The following is a 20,492-nucleotide window of genomic DNA, read 5'->3' as shown; positions in this document are numbered from 1 at the left end:
TCAGATTGAGGAGCGTGTGGAAGAGGGATTACAACAGGACTGGCAAAAGGAATAAGGACATGCAGGGATTTTTCACTTCAATTTCTGGCTCCAGGTGGCTCTTGAGGGCAGCTGAGGACAACTGAGGGGTTTTTTTTCCCCCTTCCTATCAGCCGCTTTTTATTTAAGTTGTTGTCACTTGAGCCTGAGATGGGTTTGGTTGGGAGAGAGTGGGATAAGAGCCAGAAGCAATGCAGTGAATATTCTGCAGCAGCACAAGGAAGTGCTCATCTGTATGACATGGATATTGGGAAGAAGAAGGGAAAAGCCTGCTGCCTAGTTGGAAGGTGTTAGTTCCACAACCTACTGCTCATTCACCTTTCTTTTAAATGGAGAAGTAAGGCTTGTTTTGTCCAGAGGAAAAACTAAAAAACCTGATGTGCAAACCCAAGCTGCTGTCACCTTTCTCTGTTCCTAACAAAATCCATTTAGTATCAGATTTCCTCAAATTGCTAAGCAACCAGAGATATCTCTGACTGGAAATTGTGCTATTTGAAAAGGGAGGGAAGACTATTTGTCGTGGACTTGGATTTATGGAACATGCCAACTGCTTGTTTCTAAGGAAACGCAATTGAATTTTACAGTGTCTTCCCAGTTATATGATACTGAAGCAATATTGGCTGCACTTACCAGAGACTTTAATCAGAAAATCATTAATTCTAGTTAAATCTTAGGCATTTGTGAGTCTCTGACACACAGGGACCCACACGTGGTCACTCAAACCAACTGAACACCTTCAAGGAGAAATTAGCGCATGGGGTACTTCTAAATAAAGTCATTGATTAAAAAGAAAAAAAAGGGTGACTAGACCATAAATTACTCTATCCTTGAATCTATTAGTTATCATAGCATTTGAGTGCTTAATGGGCCATTTAATCTATTCTCCACTGGACAGGTGCCAAAAGAGACATTACACTAACGATGTTTGCTGCCCTGTCTTGCTGCCTTGAGGACTTTTACCAGTTAGAAGTCGTCTTTGCTTGTGGAAACCCCGAGTTTCAACTCAGCGGAGTTGTTGGGGTGCCCCGTGCAGGGCGAGTCGAACTTTGATGATCCTCGTGTGTCCCCTTCCAACTCAGGATATTCTGTGACCCTGTGGCTCTGTCACTTTTTGGCTCTGTTTTTGACTTTCTTTTCCGTCACTCCAGTTCTGTTCCCTCAGAGGGAGCGCTGAGGCGGCGGCGGGGCCGCGCGCTTCTCCCTCACGAGCCCGCGCGCGCCGCACGGGCGGGAACGCGGGGGCGCCGCACTGCACATGCTCCAAACTAACGGGCCGCTCGAGGGTCCCGGCGGAACCGCCGCGAGCAACGGCCGCAGTGAGGGGCGGGCTGAGGCGTGGCGGTGAGCGCCGGGACCTCGTTTTGGCCTCGTTCGGTGGCTGTGGCGACCGCCAGAAATGCGGCCGCAGGGAGGGGCGGGGCGAAGCGCTAACGGGCGCGGCAGCTCCGCACCGCCTACCGGATGTAGCGGGCGATGCAATAACGGGAGCGGTGATGCAAAAGAGGGGCACGGCCTATTCCAAGCCCGCCCCTTACGGACCGTGGCGGTGCGGTGAGAGGCGCGGCCTCCTCCAGCGGTGCCCGCCCGTGAGGCGGCGGCGGGAGGGGCGGGGCGGGGCGGGGACAGAAGTAATGAGGGGCGCGGTCTCTCTAAGCTCCTCCCCCTCAGGCCGTGGCTGTCGCCCGATTCGCTGCCGCTGTGAGGGGCGGGGCGGGGCTGGCGCTCGGCCGCGCCCCCGTGTGTGTGGCGGCCGCCCGAGCGCGGCGGCGGCAGGCGGAAGATGGCGGCGGCCGCGGCGGCGGCGCTGCGGGCCTGGTTCTGGAACGAGCGGTTCTGGCACCCGCACAACGTGACGTGGGCGGACCTGGCCGGCGAGGCGGGCCCGCCGGGCAGCGGGCTGCAGTACCCGCGGGCCTCTCACGTCCTCTCCGCCTTCCCGCTGGCGCTCGGCATCTTCGCCGTGCGGCTGCTCTTCGAGAGGTGAGCGCGGGGCCGCCCCCGGGGCGGCGGGACCGGGAGGTGCCGGGGTCTGTGAGCACCGGGCTGGGCTGGGGGGCGGCCCGGCGGGGACTCCCCCCGCCCTTCGGGGCCTCCGCCAGGCCCTTCGTGCGTGGAAAGGGGACATTGTGTAATCCCGGGAATCTGTCGCGACATGAAGAAGCCCGTGGGGCTCCACTGCCCTGGGTCTGGATAACGAGAGGTCCCTCTGGTCCGGCGCTGCTGAGGGAGTGACAAGAAAAATCTCGTGTTTTACATAGGAATTCACTTTTATTCCTGCTCCTGCCCAGGAGAACCTCGCTGGGGTGACGGACCGAGCTGGCGGCTGCTGCTGCTGCTCCGCACTTGGCTTCCGTGTGTGCTTTATTGTACTTTATCTGAGTTCCTGGATGAGGAAATAGGGCTCGTTCACATGGCCCGTTGTATTATTAAATACGTGGTGGCTCTCCCTCGTCTCAGGCACGACGGATGTGAGTGATCGTCATCTGTGCCCATAAACAGGTGTAATACGGGATTTCTCATTTACCTGGGCATCCATAAGCATGTGAAGTCAGCCCTGGGGCAGAGGTAGATCTGTGCTGTGGATCTGCCACAGCCACACGCAGTGTGTGGGTGGCAGAGATATTAATTAGTAAAGCGGCTTACTTAGGAAACCCTGAGGTGAAACGGACCAAGACACCCTGTATTGCTGTTCAGGTAGTTCATTAAACATTGATTTAATCTTAAATTTCTGCCTTGAAAGGGCAGAAGTTGGCAAGGTTGGATGGACTTTTGGAGCAACCTGAATTGGTGGAAAGTGTCTCTGCCTCTGGCAGGGGGTGGGACTGGATGAGCTTTAAGGTCCTTTCCAACCCAAATCATTGCATGATTCCATACGTATTTCTAAAGCATGAAAAGGGCTGCAGGAGTAAAGTGAGTGGGAATTGAGTCAAGTTTTTTTCTGTGGGTTTTCTTTAAGAAGTGTGAATTTTCCTGAGCTTTCAGAAATTAAGAAGAAGTGATTGGGACAAAGTAAAAAGATGACAAATATGGGGGAAAATGAAGCAGGTCAGCAGAGAAGTGAGAAATTTGAGAGACTCTATTTTCTCCACGCTGTCTTTCTGCCCTGAACAGGCTTCAGAAAACCGGTGCAGAGAACCCAGGAACACATGTGGCTCTGCCAAAATCCCATGTCAGCTTGGTGTGCTGCTGGTCCTGGGCAAACGCTGGTACTTACCAGGACATAAGGGAAGGAGGTTGTGAGACACAATGATACCCATGAAAAGGATACTGTAGGAAGGTCCCTAGTCCAGCTGTCAGTCTTGGGAAGAGGCGCAGAATATTCTCTTTACCTGGAGTTGTTTGGGAAGATGCAGTGTATCCTACTACACCTGATGGCACAGTGCACCAGGCAGAAGTTACTTTGTCCTGATAATATCTCCCTGGTTTATGAAACTTCTTTTTTGGTGTTAATTTTGGGTGGAGTCAAATGACAACTCCTCGGCCTGCAGAGCAAACCTCAGAGGCTGAGGTCTGGTTCTTGAGGGGGGTTGTTCCTGACCTCAGCTGTGTCTTGGTGGCGTCCCAAAGTGAAAGGAGATTGTGACAGCGTATCTCAGGCAGTTTCTAGTGTGTTTATTTTAAAAGTACATATCTTTGAATAAACTCCTTTCTGTTTCCTCCAGCCACTTTGAACATGTCATAAAAGTTCAACTTTGTCTCAATAAACTCCTGTGGTGCATTTACCCCAATTCAGGCTTTGATTGTGTCAAATGTCTTTCTTGACACACATTTCACAGTTGGACTTGGTGACTCAGAATGTGAATTACAGATTCATGCAGCTCTTTTGGTTGAGCTGCTGCTTTTCTCTCTCCCTTTTGTAGCTCCTCGGTGTGAAGAAATGCTTTGTGCTACAACACTTGTAACACTGACACATTTTTGTTAGTTAGAATTCCCCTAAAAACTACCTTTTACATCACAACACTGACGAAATAATCATTAGTTTATGACTGTAGGGGTGAGGCAGGACTCGCAGAGGAAGGTAAAGATAGTGGGAGAGTGAGGATTTTTGTCCAGTCAGCAAAAATAAATACTTTTGCCCATAAATTTGGGTTTATATTTTTTATCCTTGATTATCTCTTTCAGTATTTCTCCTTGCACATCTTGTCCTACTGCAGGCACAAAAAAAAAGATCCCAGATATCTGCAGAAACCTGGATGTGATGCGTTTCTAGCTGCACTGGAGTGCTCTTTGGAACCAGATTTGGGTGTTTCTGGACAGATCTGAGGAAGGATCTGCAGCTTGTGCTTCAGCTGGGGAGGGGGAGAAAAAGGTGATATGAGGTGGTTAAATCTTAATACAGTGAAATTGGGAGACAATGGAAATACAAACTCAAAGAGTGCACATTCAATAAATCTCACTTTGGAGATTGTTCTTCCTTTAAGAGCTGTAGTGGGGAGTCACCAGCCAAACTGGACTGTTCATAAAGAAAGATTCTGCCTTTTTGTGAATCACAATATGCCTGAGAACTATTTGTTACAACATAAGAGTCTGTGGAGTTGAAAAATGGTGTTGGTTTTGAAATCAGTGTGCGTTAACGCGTAGTGTTGAAGAGGTGGCCAGGTAGCTCAGGTGTGAGCTGATCCCTGTTGATAAAGATTTAATAGAAGTGTTTATGTGATGAGGCTTTCTTGCTGGAAGGTGTGGCAGTAAGTTGACCTTGGGTATAGTTTGTTGCCGTTGAGTTTTCTATAAAATCATAAAATCATTTAGATTAAAAGGGACCTTTCAAGATCACCTCATGCAATCCTCTCCTCAAAGCAAGGCCAGTGTTCAGGCACCCATGATCTTCTGCTGTTCAGTTTGATATCCTCAAGAGTGGAACTTCTACTGTCCCAGCAGTACTTTTTCCTATTTTGGGGGTTGTGCAGAACTTTGTCACTATGGGATTCAGTGCAAAACACGTCTGGAAACCTGCTCTGGGACCAAAAATTTGAAGTGCCACAGCAGTTTGGAGCATGAGTTTACCTTGCTGAGTTTACCTAAATAGCAGGTCAGCTTGGGATTTTCCTGATTGACCACTCACTTCATATTCCACCTGCAAGTTCACATGTAAACTTCTGTGCTGCATTTGTGGTATGTCCTGTAGGAAACCAGAGTATAAACACATTGAGTACTTTATATTTTTTACATTTTTGTGGGGGTCTTGCCAAATGTTTCATAACATCAGGACACGATTTCTGGCTGGTGGTCGGGATTATGGCGGAAGCCGTGAGCCTTTGGAGCCAGGCTCAAAGGAAATCACTCCTTCCTTTTTTATTTTTGAATTTATTTTTTTTTTAAAGCTGTGGGTGTTGAAATGTAGTTTAGCCCAGAGACAGCAGCAAAGCTGGGAAGGGTCTGGAGCACAACAAGAGCTGAGGGAGCTGTTAAAGGAGCTCAGCCTGGAGAAAAGGAGGCTTAGGAGGGACCTTTTGCCTCTCCATAACTTCCTGACAGAAGAAGGGTCATCAGGAAGAAATTCTCCATGGAAAGAGTGGTCAGGCCTTGGAAAGGGCTGCCCAGGAAGGTTTGGAGTCCCCATTCCTGGAGGTGTCCAGGGAGGTCTGGATGTGGCACTCGGTGCTCTGGGCTGGGGACCAGGTGGGGATCAGGCACAGCTTGGACTGGATGGTCTGGAGGGATTTTCCAGCCTTGAGGATCCTGGGCAGAGACACAGGAAGAACTGGGGCAGACAGGAAAGCCTGGGCCTGCAGTGTCTATCATTTATTTAGTGTTTTCTGAGAGCTGGGTGTTCCTTTGGGACCAGTCACAAGCTGATCTGTAATTCCTCAAGGGAAAACCCCACAGCCTGGGACTGTTCTTGAACACATCCACAGATATTTGTTCCTGAAGCACTGAGTATTCCTGAGAATAATTACTGTTGGAGTACTTAGAACCGTGATTCTCCTGAAGTTTAATCTTTCCTTTTAAACACAAGGAGAAATTGTAACAATTGTGGTTGGAAAAAGCAGCATTTTCTGCTTGGTGGCAGTGGGAGGCTCCTAAATATGTGTAATTTCAGTTTAGCTCTCTCTGAAACAATCTCTCTGTGAAAGCAAAATGGTTTTAATGGTATAAATGTTGTGTCCTTTTCAAAATCAGTTTGAGAAACAGGTTCTTCCTCAAAGTAATTGATTAAAAATACTAAATGTTGCTCATTTAATCCCCCCTTTTCTCCACCAACAGGAGAGGAATAATTCACATGTCAGGTAATGCAGACATTTCCCTTGGAACATTCCCTGAGTCCATTCTGACTCAAACGTGCAGCAAAACCTGGTAATTTGGAACACGTTTATATTCGTTTCAGTTGCAAATCCAGGCTTGTTTGCAGAGTTTGTGCTATAAAATCCAGGAAGAGTTAAATCAGTTTGGAATACACGTGGGATGGATGAGATCCCGAGATCAGGGATCTTTCAGACCGGAGGCTTGCATCTTCCTCTCTGTCCTGAAGGAAACAAGCCACTTTATTTTTCCCAAAGACAAAAAAATAAGAAAGAAAAAAATTACTTTTGGGAGCTGTGTCACTTGAACTTCCCTTTTTTCTGAGCTATGTGGCACCAATGCCTATTTTGGAAACAAGATACTTTGTTTTAGGGCTTCATCTCCAGCATTTCTGTTCACAGCAGACTGCTATCAGTCTATTGTTTTATTACTGAGGAATGAGAATCCCCCTGGGGAGCACATTCAGATCCTTACAAGCCAAGGGCATTAAGATTTAATTTTTCATTCTGGTGTGCACACTATGTGCTATCTGCAGTTACCATATGGACCAATAAAAGAAATCTCTTCACCTGGGAAGCGTTGGAATGGAGATTTCAAAAGCTTTTTCGTCAGGTTTTGCAGTTGGTGACGAATCCAGGTCCTTGTGATTCAGGCAGGGGAGGGAAATATAAATATCTCATTTTAATCCGATTCTTTCTGGGGAATTCTTGCAGGTTTATTGCCAAGCCATGTGCCATAAACCTTGGCATTCAGGACAGTGGACCTCACAGAGCCCAGCCCAATGCAATTTTAGAGAAAGTGTTTACATCCATCACTAAGGTGAGTCACGCTTCAAATTCCTCCTCCCTTCCAAAGGGAATGGAGGCCTGGAAGTGTCACGGGGGGGCTTTTTGCTTCCACTTTTCTGGACTGAGATGCACAATTCACACTTTGCATCCACAAGTGGGCTTGTTCTGGTTTAACTTTGCCTCTGGCATGTCTTTCTGGTAGCAAAGTAAATTCCCTGTATGGCTGAGCTATGGTTTTGTGCACAGAAGAATCTTTGGAATACAAATGTTCCCCTGATAGGCAAGCCTGAGCTGCTTCCTTTAGCTCCCTGCCTTTGGTTCAAGTTGTACGGTGGGGATTCCTGGTTTAACAAGAGGTTTCCCAGCATCTTCCACTTTTATTGGGAAAGTGTTCCTCTTTTTCTTGAGCTCAGTTCCTTTTCTGGTTTTAATGGTTTTATTGTGAATGTCTTCCTCTCATTTTTGCTTTTGCTGTGAACCTGGACAGCAGCTGTCAGTGGAAGTGGATTATTCAGAGAGGTGTTCAGTCAGTGAAGGATGTCCTGATGAAGGGCAGGACGTTTAATGGTGGCAGGAAGTGTTTCTTTGGGTTGTTTCCTTCTTTCTCTTAAGCTCACAGGCCTACAACACTTCAGAATGACAGAATTCCACTGTATTTTATCCAATATTGAATAGATTTTCATTAAAGATAATGTCTAGGAAGGTTTTCTGTTGAGATTTGGTGATGCTGAACCTTGTCTACAGGAGCAGATAAAGGGAAATTCTATAAAAACCTCAAAAAACTTGCCTTGTGGGAACATTAAAGTTTTGAGTTATTTGGAATGATGTGTGAACTGAAAAATCCCCAGAATCTGATGCCCTTTGTTGGGAGAACTTCAGTGCAGGGAATGTCCTTGAAATTAAGGTTTAGAAAACCCGGGAGGTCACAGACTGTGCAGAATTTGTCTGGTTTGTGAAACCTTTAACTGTCCCAGTGTGCTGTGGCTGTTGTGTTTGGAGAGTCAGGCTGGGGGCGGCCGTGGTGCAGGGGAAGGATTTCACTGCTGCTCTGAGCTGGGAGATCTGAATTCCCCTTGGAGGCAGGTGCTTTCCCAGTGCCCCAACCATTAAATCCCAGGAAGGTGCTGAGGGGTGTGGTGTGGGGGAGTGACAGGACAGTCATGGTCTCAGTGCTGAAAATCAAATTAATCTGATTTTGATTTTCAGCAGGGCCGACTGATGATTTTGTATTAAATCAGAATTCTGCATAGCTTTTGTGGTTTGTATGGAAATCAAATAGTAAAATGTGTTTATCGTCTTTCAGTGGTAGAGCTCCCTGGCAGAGCTGGTCTGAATTATCTCACTCCTGGGCCATTGTAGAGGGAGTTACCAGGTTTGGTTCACTTTGATAAATCCATTTGTGTTCATTCAGACACAGCAGAGTTCCCAGGTGGAGAACAGGGATATATTATATCTGTATTTGTCATGGAAGTATTTCAGCCTTCAAATATATTTTCATTTATACACTTTGATAACATAAGTAACATAGTTTCTACAGTGCCCTTACGGAATATACAAATATCTACTGTGTTAAACCAGCTCTTTAAAGTTTCTCTGTCCTTGCTGTAACAAACCTTAAACATCTTTAGCTTTGCTCCTCCTGCGTTCTGGGCTGTTTGAATTGATGTGCAGCTTTAACAGGTAGGACAGGACACTTTAACAGCTCCTCCCCCCAAATTAACAGACAGAACAGTCACATTCTTTGTCTTAATGTGCTGTCAGCTGATGAAATAGGTGAGGAAATGCTCAACAAAAGCCATTCTGAGTAATTAAATAATTAGTGGCTTATGAAGGTTAAACCAAGTGACCATTTGTGGCAGCGTGTTCTTGCTTCCAGACTCAGTGGTCCCTTCCTGGTGTGTTTTTTGTTATCTGTGCATTGTTTCTATCATAATGCAGGACTGAAAGTAGCTTGAGTAGTGGGAGAAATGACATTTGTTTCATTTTCCTTCAGTCTCCAGATGGAAAAAGGTTAGAAGGCTTGTCCAAGCAGCTGGACTGGGATGTCCGAAAGATCCAGCGCTGGTTTCGGCATCGGAGGAACCAGGACAAACCCACCACCCTCACTAAATTTTGTGAGAGCATGTATGTTTGTGCAGAGGGGCTTCATCTTCGAACTCTAGCTGTGTTCTCCTCTAGCTGGGCCTGGGGGCAGCTGCTCTGCCAGCCCAGGGCCAAAATTCCTGTACGAGCAAACGAGGGCAGTTAAAGGAGGTTTTAAAATTCTGAAATATTTTGTGGGCATGCCTGAGAGACCAGAACGGGGTACAGGAGTCAGTGCTGAGCACCTTTACACACTGGGCCGGGTCCTTCATGGCACTTGAGAGTGTGTCTGTCCCTGTCCGTGTGTCCATGTCTGTGTGTTCATATCTGGCTGTGTGTCTGTGTGTCCATGTCTGTGTCTGTGTGTCCATGTCTGTGTGTCCGTGTCCATGTCTGTGTGTCCGTGTCCATGTCTGTGTGTCCATGTCTGTGTCTGTGTGTCCATGTCTGTGTCTGTGTGTCCATGTCTGTCTGTGTGTCCATGTCTGTGTGTCCGTGTCCATGTCTGTGTGTCTGTCTGTGTTCATTTCTGGCTGTTTGTCCATGTGTCCAGGTCTGTATGTCTGTGTGTCTGCATGTCCATGTCAATGTCTGTGTGTCCATGTCTGTGTCTGTGTGTCCATGCCCGTGTGTCCATGTCCATGTCTGTGTGTCCATGTCTGTGTGTCCGTGTCTGTTTGTCCATGTCAAGGTCTGTGTGTCCATGTCCATGTCTGTCTGTCCATGTCTGTCTGTGTGTCCATGTGTCTGTGTCTATGTCCGTGTGTCCATGTCAATGCGTCTGTGTCCATGTCCATGCCCGTGTGTCCATGTGTCTGTGTGTCCGTGTCTGTGTCCATGTGTCTGTGTGTCCCTGTCCGTGTGTCCGTGCACATGTGTCCATGTCCATGTGTCCGTGTGTCCGTGCACATGTGTCCATGTCCATGTGTCCGTGTGTCCGTGCACATGTGTCCATGTCCATGTGTCCGTGTGTCCGTGCACATGTGTCCATGTCCATGTGTCCGTGTGTCCGTGCACATGCCCACGCCGGGTGTAAATCCCCTGGGACTCTCCTGCACGGCCGTGTTCCCATTCCCGCAGGAATGACCTTCTGGCTTTCCCAGTTACCGACACTCCTTGGCTTCCTTTCCTTCTCTCCTCAGTCCTTTCTCTGCTCCCGTTCCCCCCAGCTCCTGCATTTTTCTCTGTAGTGCAGTAGAACCTCAGTATTTTTTCCTGACTTGTTTCTCCTCTGCTGGTTTCTTTCCTTTCCAGTAACTTTCAATTCTTCCCCCAGTTTGGTTTTGTCTACCTAAAGCTACAAGGTAAGAGGGAAAAATACCTACATGAGGATACCTCTGGGTGACAACTTTGCTTGTTGTTATCTTATTGTCTCTTAAAGCATATGAATGATGCATGTTCACCCTGAATTTCAAACTTGGCTGTTGATGCAAAATCATGTTTGGTGGGAAAACTCTTCAGTAGGTTTATGTTACCTGAAATGTTTGAAAATGAAGGTGGGTGAAGGCTTTTCAGGTGTCAGATTTGGGGGTTTTCCTAATTATTTTAATTGTTTTTACAAATGCTAACCAGAAGCTGATTCTGTGTCCTGAGTTTATTTTTTGCTTCTTTTTCCAGGTGGAGATTTACATTTTATTTAAGTATATTTTTTTATGGAATCAGGTTTCTCTGGACGGTGAGTTGCTCTGTCACCCACGTTGTTGTTCTATGTGGTTGCAGTTGAGTGATCCTTGATTTGGGATCCTGGGGGTGCTGTTAAAGATTTTCTTTACACTATAGGGAAGCTTCTGTACAGATCTGTCATTTTGGAAATAATAGAAAATTATTTGAGGTGTTCCCCAGAATGTTGGAGAAAACAAGGTGGGTTTTGGGTTTCTTTTGCTATGGAGAGCTGCTCCTTTTTTTCTCCTCTCCCTCTTGAAGGGATACAAGTTTATCTCCTTGGGTCTTTATTATTATTAGAGCTATATAATTATTCTAGAAATTTCCATTGGAGCAGAACTCACATTGACAGCACAAGTTAGACTTTAAATCACTAGTGTTTTTTACAGTAAATGTAGTTTGAATGGCAGAATGAAGGTGAAATTTCAGTGAAGCAGTGCTATAGTGTTAGGTGACTTTAGGTGCTGGGGAGGAAAACACCCAGTACAAACTGGGGTTTTATATAACTTCTTATTTATATATTTATATATAATATAAACCTGCCTGTTCCCTTTAGGCACCCTGGTTTTGGGACACACGACAGTGCTGGTACAACTACCCTTTCCAGGTACGAGAGAACCACCTCCTAAATTCCAAGTCTTTGGACATTTTCAGGTTTTATTTTTGTTATTGATAAAGGCACATGTGCATTTACATCCTGATTAGATTTGGCAACAGCAGGGTTTCCTCAGATACCTCTGACTCATTCACTTTATATTTACTTGCTGCTGAGATTATTAAAAGTAGGAGAAAAAGGCATAAAATCATAGTGGTAATTTATTTATTTACTGTATAGAGGCCAACAGTCTGTTCCAGAGCCTGGCTTTCCTACTCCAAGAGGCTTCAGCAGGAGTTGTAAATATTGACAAGGGAATTTATTCCTTTGGAAGAAAGCTCAAACACACAATTATATTTGTGTGAGTAAGCCTGGAGTAAGGTGCCTGTTGCTTAAGCTTGTTTTTATTAAACCTGAATGATTTAACTTATGCCTCAGCAGTTCTGGAGGAACAAAGTGGGTTGGGAAAGGAGGAAGGAAAAAAGTGATTTCAGTGTAAATTTTGAATTATTTTGTCTTGTAACTGTGCTATCTCTTGTCTTCCAGCCTTTAACATCCAGGCTTTATTATTACTATATCTTGGAGCTGGCCTTCTACTGGTCCCTCATGTTTTCTCAGTTTACAGACATTAAACGGAAGGTGAGATGAACCAGAATTGCATTAACCACTCAATAGCTGTAATAAAAATAATACTAAATAGGTAGGACTAACAAAAAATGGGAGTGTGCCTAGCCAGGAAAGCCAAAATGTGGTGAGAATTAATGTTTTCTTCCTCATTTACACCTTTGTGAGCCTCCCTTCTCCTGTAAGCACTGAGAAAAAGGGAGGAGTGAGGCCTGATGTATCCTTGAGTTCATTTCACCTTCCAGGGGACAGAACAGCATCACTCAATACCTCCCAATCAAGAGTTAACAAATCATTGCCTAGTTAAAAATAGATTTAACTGGAAGGCTTGCAGGAAAATGAGCTGCTCAAAGCAGTACCTTGCTGAAGCTGCTGAGGAAATAGCAAATGCTGAGGCAATAATAAATGGGGTTTTGAAAGGAATTTCTCATCTGTGTGAGGAGCAGATGATGAGTGGTTGCAGTTGCTCAAATCTAATTCTGTCATACTGTGTTCTAGCATTTGGTTATTGTTGCTGTTGGAGAACAGTCCCCAGTAAATCCTGGCTTATTGATTCCTTTGCATGAGCTGCAAAGCAGCAAATTATCCCAATTTTTGCATTGGCTGTTAAAAATACAAGTTTACCCAGGCTTTTTTTCTGTGCTGAAATATTAGCAGGTGGGGCACCATGGAACACAGTGGAGCTGCAGACAGGAAGTGATGGACAACCTCTGGGACTCTGTTATGGTTAATTTTGACTTTAATGAGTGGTTGACATTCCCCACTGCAGCAGGGTGAGGTGCAAGAAGCCTGAAGTGCAAACCAGCCCTGAATATTGTGCATTGTAAACATTTTTTGTTCTTCCTGCCCGAGTTCCCTGGTGTTCTGTGCCTGCTCTGCCCTGGCAGGGTTTGGTCACTGACAGCAGGAACAGCACTTAAATAAATGTGTGCCAGGAGCCAAGGGGGCGAGCAGTGTGTCTGAAAAACCAGAAGGAGCCAAAAATAAGGGTCATCTTGTCCTCTGAGTCATATCTGTGGGGTCTGCAGCTACAGTTGTGTGTGTGCCAGAGATTGTGCTGATCCCTGAGCAGGCAGAGCTCTGACTTCAGCAGCACCAAAGCTGAGAGACCTTTCTGGAAGCTTTTGTTGAGATGGTGGGAGTGTGATGAGCTGCGATTGGTGTGGAGTCAGAAGGAACCGAAGGAATCCTGTGACCTCAGTGATTCAGTTGCGTGGCTCTGTTCCAAACTTTTGCATTTCTGTGACAGCCAAAGAGTTTTCATTTCTGGTTTTCCTGTTTGCAGGACTTCCTGATCATGTTCGTCCATCACTTGGCCACGATCGGACTCATCACATTCTCGTACATGAATAACATGGTGCGGGTTGGAACTCTGGTGCTGTGCCTCCACGATGCTTCAGATTTCCTCTTGGAGGTGAATTTCCTTTAAAATCTTCACATCCTTAATGCTGGTGTGATCTCAGGGGAACAAACTGATATTCTCGTTCTTGAAAAAGTGCTTTAAATATGCCATGAAATTCGTGCTGCTGATCCTGCCCTGTCAGCTTTTTCTCCAAACTGCTTGAGTGCTGAGAGGCACAAAACTATGGAATGGTTTGGGTTGGAAGGAACCTTAAAGATCATCCAGCTCCACTATTCCAGGTCGCTCCAAGTCCCATCCAACTTGGCCTTGGACACTTCCAGGGATGTGGCAGCCACAGCTTCTCTGGATAACCCGTGTCAGGGCCTCATCACCCTCTCAGAGAGGGTGATTGTATCCTCTGGCAGTTTGAAGCCATTCCCCTTGTCCTGTCACTCCAAGCCCTTGTAGTCTCTCCCATTGTTCTTGTGGGACCATATAAATAACAGTATAAAAATAGTAATACAGTATAATAATCCCTCTTTGTTCCAAACTGTACAAATGAGATTGAGAGTTTTATGCAGCTCTCCAGCCGGGTAATTACAGGAGCGCACAAAGGGAATAATTATTTGCATGTTAATTGTCTCTTGTAGGCTGCAAAACTGGCCAATTATGCCAAGTACCAACGTCTGTGTGACGCTTTCTTCATGCTCTTTGGGGTTGTGTTCATCGTGACCCGGCTGGGCATTTACCCTTTCTGGTAAGCACCTGGAGCTGGGAGGTCTTGGTTGTTCTCCCAGTCCTTTCAGCAGAGCCTTTGTTTTAGACTTTTCCCAAGCATTCCAGCTGTCCCTCGAGGCAGCCTGAAGTGGCACACGGCCCAAGTGCTGTTTGGGGCAGGAGGTTTGAGTAGGCACATGAAGAAATCTCTCCCCAGTCAGCTGAGGGACTGGGAGAAGAGTCCAGAATCCCATTCACAGCTGCCCCTCCCCTGCTGCAGTGATGACAGAGTCAGCCAGAATCTGCTCTGAGAGGCTTGAAGGATTCTCTGCTTCTCTGAAGAAGTTCTAGAAATAATTACAAGTGAGGCTCAGTCTCTTGAGGTAATTTTTGTTTGTATCTGGCTTAGTCATCACTGCAGTTTTTGATTCTTATGACACTTCTGTCCTGTCCTTGTGTCATGGCTATTCAGAGCCTGAAATAGGTCTGAGGTTTCTTAGGAGGTAAAACCTTGGATAAATGGCTTAGAGAGAATCATCCCATAATGAGATTCCCTCTCACCTCAGTAGGTCAGACCTGGAGCAGTGCTTTGGTTAATGAGCTGTTGCCTGTTTATTGTGTGTGGTGACAATTTGGTTACACCATTTTACTGCATGCATTTATTTCCTAGGCCATGGACACCTGGCATTCTTTTGGGTGCCTGGCAGGCAGCAACAATCCTTTCACTTTAGTATTGGGATTGCAGTTAAAGCTCTTGCTTATTTTCCAGTAAATGCACCAAAGGACTCTGGATGAAGAAGAGCTTTAATTCCTATTTCTTGGTGGGTTCCTTCCAGGGACAGACAAGAATTGTTTTTGCAGCTGCTGTCTGTCATGGGGGGATGCTCTTACCTCACACCAGTGCTCAGCATCCTGTAAATCTTTAATGTGTTTTCCACTGGCTGTAATGTCATTCCTCAGCTTTGCAGAGGAATCTGGCGAGCTGCAGCAGCACTGCAGACCCTGTGCTGTTTCACTGCACGTGTATTCCCTTCCCTAATTAGTAATGTAAAACATCAGCAGATCTCTGGAATTGCATTTAATTCTTTCATAAACCTGCTATAAGTTAAATGCTTCTGGGGCTGCCTTTTGGGGGACTTTGGTTCTTGTTTGAAAGGCTTGTTTTGCTTTTCTTGTGAAATGTTAAAAGCTGTGTGAAATTAATGTGGTCGTTAAAGGTCTTTCCATACCTCTCTGCATCATAAAATCTAAAGTGTTTATTAAATTGCTGAAGGACTGGCAATAACTCCCAGCAACAAGAACAGCAAAACAGTAATGAAAGAAACACAAAGCTTGGGCCATAAAGCAGTTTTGAGTCTTCCAGCCTGGCTGGAGGAATCTGTAAAACTCTGAGGGAAGAGAAGAGCACCCAGGGAGGGAGGGAGGCCTTCTGGGGACAAAATTCCTTCCTGATCCCAGAATCCTTGAGATTGGAAAAGGCCTCCAAGACCACCGAGTCCAGCCTGTGACAGATCCCCACCAGAGCAGCGAGTGCCACGTCCAGTTGTTCCTTGGGCACCTCCAGAGATGGGGACTCCAAACCTCCCTGGGCAGCACCTTCCAATTCCTAACAACCCCTTCCATAAAAAAATTCCTCCTGGTGTCCAACCTGAACCTTTCCTGCCACATTCTGTCTTGTCCTGTTGTTGCCTGACACCCCCTCAGCTGCCCCCTCCTGTCAAGGAGTTGTGCAGAGCCAGAAAATTCCCCCTGAACCTCTTTTTCCCCAGCTGTTCCCAGCTCTGGACACACTCCAGCCCCTCAATATCTCCCTGGCTGTGAGGGTCCAGAGCTGCACACAACCTCACAGTGCCCAGCACAGGGGGACAATCCCTGCCCTGCTCCCGTGCCCACACTGTTTTTGATAGGATTTTTGATCTTTAAATCTGGGTAGAAGCTGCCCAAGCAGGAAGGTGTTAATGGTTGTTTTGGTGACCAGAGCAGCCTGACATCACTTCCTGTGAAGTTGTTATAAATAAATGCTTGTGCTTTGGAGAAGAAAATTGGCAGCAGATCCGTGTGTGTAACCAAATTGCAGCATATTCACATGTTGTGTTTTGTTGCTCAGTTCAAATGCTCCTAATGAGCTTTACTCAGTCTCCTGACTCTGGCAGGAGCAGAGCAGCAGATGCTCAGTGAGACACAAACTGTTGTGCATCTGGCCTGGCACCTCCAGTCAGAGCTGGGCACAGCTGATCTGAAATGTGTTTCTGCATCTCTTTAAGGATTTTGAACACAACCCTGTTTGAAAGCTGGGAGTTGATCGGTCCCTACCCTTCCTGGTGGCTGTTCAACGGGCTCCTGGTGACCTTGCAGGTCTTGCACGTCATCTGGTCTTACCTCATCATCCGCACGGCCTCCAAGGCCCTGGTGCGGGGCAAGGTAAGGCTGAGGGGGGCTTCTGGGTCCTCTTTCCTACAAGCCCCATTAAGGAATCGTGAGAAATTGGGCTTTTCAGTGAGGGCTGGTGATGGTTCTTAAGGGACTTGTGTCAGGAGTTCACAAAAATGGCATTTTTTTTACCTTGGTTGCTCAGCACTTGTGAGTTCCTGGGTGTGTTCAAAGGCAGGGAGTCTCTCCTGGGCATGCAGGGAAATAACTCCATTTTCCAGTACATTCAAATGTCCTAAAATGGCGATTGTGACACTCTTGTTGTGTACTCTGGAGTTTAAGGTGGTAGCAGGCTCTCTTTTGGACAACAGGATGAACAGAAATTGGACATTTCCCAACAGGATGTTTCCCAACTTGAGCTGGTCCTTGGGAATTGTGCATCTTCCTGGCTTCTGTCTGCCAGTGCAGGCACTGAGCTCCAGCACTCAGGGAAAGGGATGCAGTGGGGTTTGTTTGCTGTCAAAAATCACAGAATGGCCTGGGTTGGAAGGGACCTTAAAGATCATCCAGTTCAAGGACAGGGCTTGGAGCAACCTGGGATAGTGGAAGGTGTCCCTGCCCATGGCAGGGGGTGGAGCTTTAAGGTCCTTCCAACCCAAACCCTTCCATGATTCTATGAAACCAGCGAAAAAGCTGATTTAGTAGCAAAAATGCTTTTTCCTATTACATATTGATGTTCTGATCTGAGTTTCTCTGATGGCTCTGCATTATTTTGTGTTTGACTTTAGCTGCCCCTACACATGAAACATGAAAATGATAAATAGTCTGGTTGACTCTGGGGGCAAGCTGGTTTCAGGGTATGAGCTCTTCATCTGTTCCCCACAGCTGCTACTACAAATGCCTGATTTTCATTCTCTGCAGCTGTTTCTGTATCCTGAGTTCTACACCTTTTCCCTTTCCTTGGTTCTCTCCTGTCCAGGTGACCTAGCCAGAGAAAGGACTCTAAGCTCTGTCTTCTTCATTCTTTTCTCCTTTTCTCTGTGCCAGATTGGAGCTGGACAGTTTCACCCTGTGCATGTAAGTGTGACCTGTGGTTCTGTTTGTTCACTGAAACACGTCTGTGTCAAGGCCAAGACAAGCAGAGCCCTGGTCTTGGGGCTTTGGTGCCTTCTCCTTCTCTCCCTGGTCCTGACAGGTGCTAAAATACTGTTTTTTCCAAAGGTCAGAGCAATGTCCTGGGGTCTGTTCTTACCTGCTGTCACCTGCCTGCACATCCTTCACTTTCTGCTTTTACACACCCACACACTCCAATTTCTGTCTTTGCTCCTCATCAGCCTTGCACAGAGGGGGAGAGGGCAGGAGGAATTTACTCCTTTTTGTGAAAAGGGGTGAAACGGTCACTTCTCCCCCAAGCATGGAAAAAAATGTCAAGGGATTTCTGCTTCCTTCCAGTGACCCTTTGAACTTCCAGTACAGCAGGAGATTGGGGAAAGATAGCTAAAGTTCTGGTAACAGGCAGAAGCCAGGACATCCAAAAAGTTCTTGGAGATCATTAACTTCACCTGGCTTCCAGCCAGATCTTCCCTGGAGTTCAACCACTTCCTGCTGCTGAAGAGCCCTAACCCTGCCTCCAAGAGAGCAGAGTAGAATGAAATCCTGGAATCCTTGGAAAGCTGCAAGGCAGAGCTCTGGCACATGGAGTTACTGAGGGCTGTTGGCTGCAGAGGGAGGGGAGTGAGGACAGTGAGAGTTGGGCAGAGCAGGGGCCGCTCTCCAGGCCCAGCTCACGCTGGGGAGGTTTGGCTCTGGCACCTGCCACCACCCAAGGTGTGTGTTTGCAGTTGGGGCCGGGTTTATGGGCTCTTCCCTTCCCCTTCTGGCTCTGCAGGGCTGCCCTGGGAGCAGCTGGCACCACGCTCCTCCTGGGAAGGTTCAAAATCCCACATGCAAGTCAAATGGAGCTGAATTTGCAGCCAGTCTCTGAACTCTGATCTGCAAGCAGATCTGGATCCCTGGGCTGAGGCTCCTCCTGTTCTGAGCGGGTGTTTGCTGGATCAGACACTGCCTTTGTTCTCCATCCCCTGTCCATGTCCTGCTCCTAAATGGGACCTCCCAGATGAAGCACAGGCTGTGGAAATGGAGGTGCTTTGTTCGAGCAGTGATGTGATAAATAAAGCTGGTTAATTTTTAAAATAGCAGAGCTGCTCCCTGTAGGACAAAATGTTCTCTCTCAAACTGACACACATTCCTGGTTTTTGGTTGTCAAACCCACTTGTGATCGTGGCATGAGAAATTTTTGATTCAAAACAAATTGTTTAGAAAATGGCCTTCCAACTGATCTAGAGAGGAGCTCTTGAATGATGAGAACAATGCCAGATCTGTAATATCATCTGATCTGGTGAGAACAAGAGTGAAGTGCTTTCACAGATATACAGAATATTTGCAAAATGGAGCTCATCTTTCCAAACTGTCTCTTTCAGTGTCTGTGTCTTGTTCCCAGTGTGATGACAGGCTCCTTCTTGGGAGTTTGAACTGAGCCAGACTCAAATGTAGGAGGCAGATGTGAGTGAAGGTGATTCATCACATGGACACAACCTTCTAACTGCTGCTTTCTGTCAATTTTTCAACTCCCCTTTCTCCTCTCCCACTGCCCAATTCCACTGGCGATGTTTAGGTATCCAAGGATGACCGCAGTGACGTGGAGAGCAGCTCCGAGGAGGAGGATGTGACCTCCAACAGCACAAAAGGAATTTTCAGCACTTCCAGTAACGGTTCCAACCGCCTGAACGGCCACGTGGCCGGCGGCCAGTGGACAGGAGAGGAGTAAGGCCCTGGGCTGGCCTTGAGCAAACACGAACTTCTCTTTCAATATCTAGTTGTGTTGAGTTCCACATTCCCAAGTGATCTTTAATCAAAAACCCTTCCCCAGAAACCTCCAGCAGACCCGAAACGGGCACAACCCTGACCAGTCAGAGGCTTTGCATGGCACAAGGGATGAAGCCAACGACCGGGGCAAAAAAAAAAGCTGCAGATTTCACTTCAAGCCATTTTGTACTTCAGAAGTACAAGAGAACGCCCCTGAGTCCTGTTGATATTTGCAGAGGTGTCTTTCTTTGTGACAAACTGGCTTTTACTGGGATCAACTCGAGGCAGAGCAGGTTTGGACCGCGGGGTTCGGTGCCACTCGGTGACGGTTCGCTCCCGGCAGGTGCAGCAGCTCTTGATGCACTCCAGAAGCCACTTCAGAGCACAGAGAACGCAGGTTCCGTGTCCCAGCTGCCCTGGGTGAGGCAGAGACTCTGCTCCCAGACGAGCTTTGAACTGTGCTAACCCAGAACCACTGCTCTGCCTCGCCCCAGGGTGCTGGGGAGGTCCAGCAGCTCATCTCTGCTGTCACCAGGGACCAGGCCAGCGTCTGCTGCCTCTTTTGGTGCTGCAAACCCCTCTGAAGTCTTGACCAAAGCCTTCTGCAAGGGGGTTGGGGGAGTGGTTTATTGCCCCTGAGACAACCAGCATAATCCAGGCCTTTTAAATTGTTTTCTTCCTGTTGCAAATTGTGGTTTTGAAGACTTCTCTAGACCTACTGGATTCAGTTGGCTAAGCTGGCATCAGAGGGAGGATCAGAACTGGTGGGCTGGGTTTAACTCTCCAGAAAATGAGATGTTTTGGTCCTGTACTCTGAGACAAGTGATTGTTGCTGCTCTGATGTTAGAGCTGTGGAGGAACCCAGGGCTGGAAGAGCAGCCACACTGTGGGCTTTGCTTCTCTTTTTTTTACTCAATGGTACTTGGGGGCAATGGAACAGTCAAATCAGGAGCAGAATTTTGGAAACTTCTCGAGTTGTTACCATTTTATACTGTTGTTTACTCTTATCTCCAATTAAAAGTTGCTTCAGAAACTCAGGGTGATGTGTTTCATCTTGAGGAAATAGAACAGAGGACAGCGTGTGTCCCTTGGCTGTCCCTTGGCTGCTGCCAGGAGCACAGAAAAAACAACTTTTTGGAAGAACACCATAAAATTGATGGACTTGTGG

General features: G+C 46.9%; 1 protein-coding gene across 3 annotated transcripts; it reads left to right on the top strand.

Moving 5' to 3' along the window:
- The first annotated feature begins 1,818 nt into the window (after positions 1–1,818).
- Positions 1,819–20,361, top strand: CERS5 (ceramide synthase 5). Of its 3 annotated transcripts, XM_005532823.3 has the most exons (11): positions 1,819–2,019; positions 6,993–7,098; positions 9,061–9,191; positions 10,767–10,824; positions 11,368–11,418; positions 11,953–12,045; positions 13,316–13,444; positions 14,023–14,129; positions 16,354–16,510; positions 17,507–17,536; positions 19,134–20,361. In XM_005532823.3, exons 1-11 carry the CDS (start codon positions 1,820–1,822, stop codon positions 19,284–19,286), a joined length of 1,215 nt encoding a protein of 404 aa, XP_005532880.2. In that variant the 5' UTR covers position 1,819; the 3' UTR covers positions 19,287–20,361. The 3 variants fall into 3 exon arrangements, with proteins under 3 accessions (XP_005532880.2, XP_087924928.1, XP_087924929.1); XM_088068802.1 differs by lacking the exon at positions 17,507–17,536; XM_088068803.1 differs by lacking the exon at positions 19,134–20,361 and having other exon boundaries at positions 17,439–17,536.
- Positions 20,362–20,492: the final 131 nt, after the last annotated feature.

The sequence above is a fragment of the Pseudopodoces humilis genome, chromosome 32, assembly GCF_049639895.1.
Source record: "Pseudopodoces humilis isolate 2021_Gansu_Grassland_sample_001 chromosome 32, ASM4963989v1, whole genome shotgun sequence".
In the NCBI taxonomy this organism is placed as follows: Eukaryota; Metazoa; Chordata; class Aves; order Passeriformes; family Paridae; genus Pseudopodoces; species Pseudopodoces humilis.
Note: the sequence above shows the minus strand (reverse complement) of the source record. Positions and strands in the feature narration are given on the sequence as shown.

Coding starts and splice junctions, on each gene's coding strand:
- CERS5 (XM_005532823.3), top strand. CDS start 1,820: ATGGCGGCGGCCGCGGCGGCGGCGCTGCGGGCCTGGTTCTGGAACGAG. Junction 14,130..16,353: donor CTGGGCATTTACCCTTTCTG/GTAAGCACCTGG, acceptor CATCTCTTTAAG/GATTTTGAACACAACCCTGT. Junction 17,537..19,133: donor GACAGTTTCACCCTGTGCAT/GTAAGTGTGACC, acceptor GGCGATGTTTAG/GTATCCAAGGATGACCGCAG.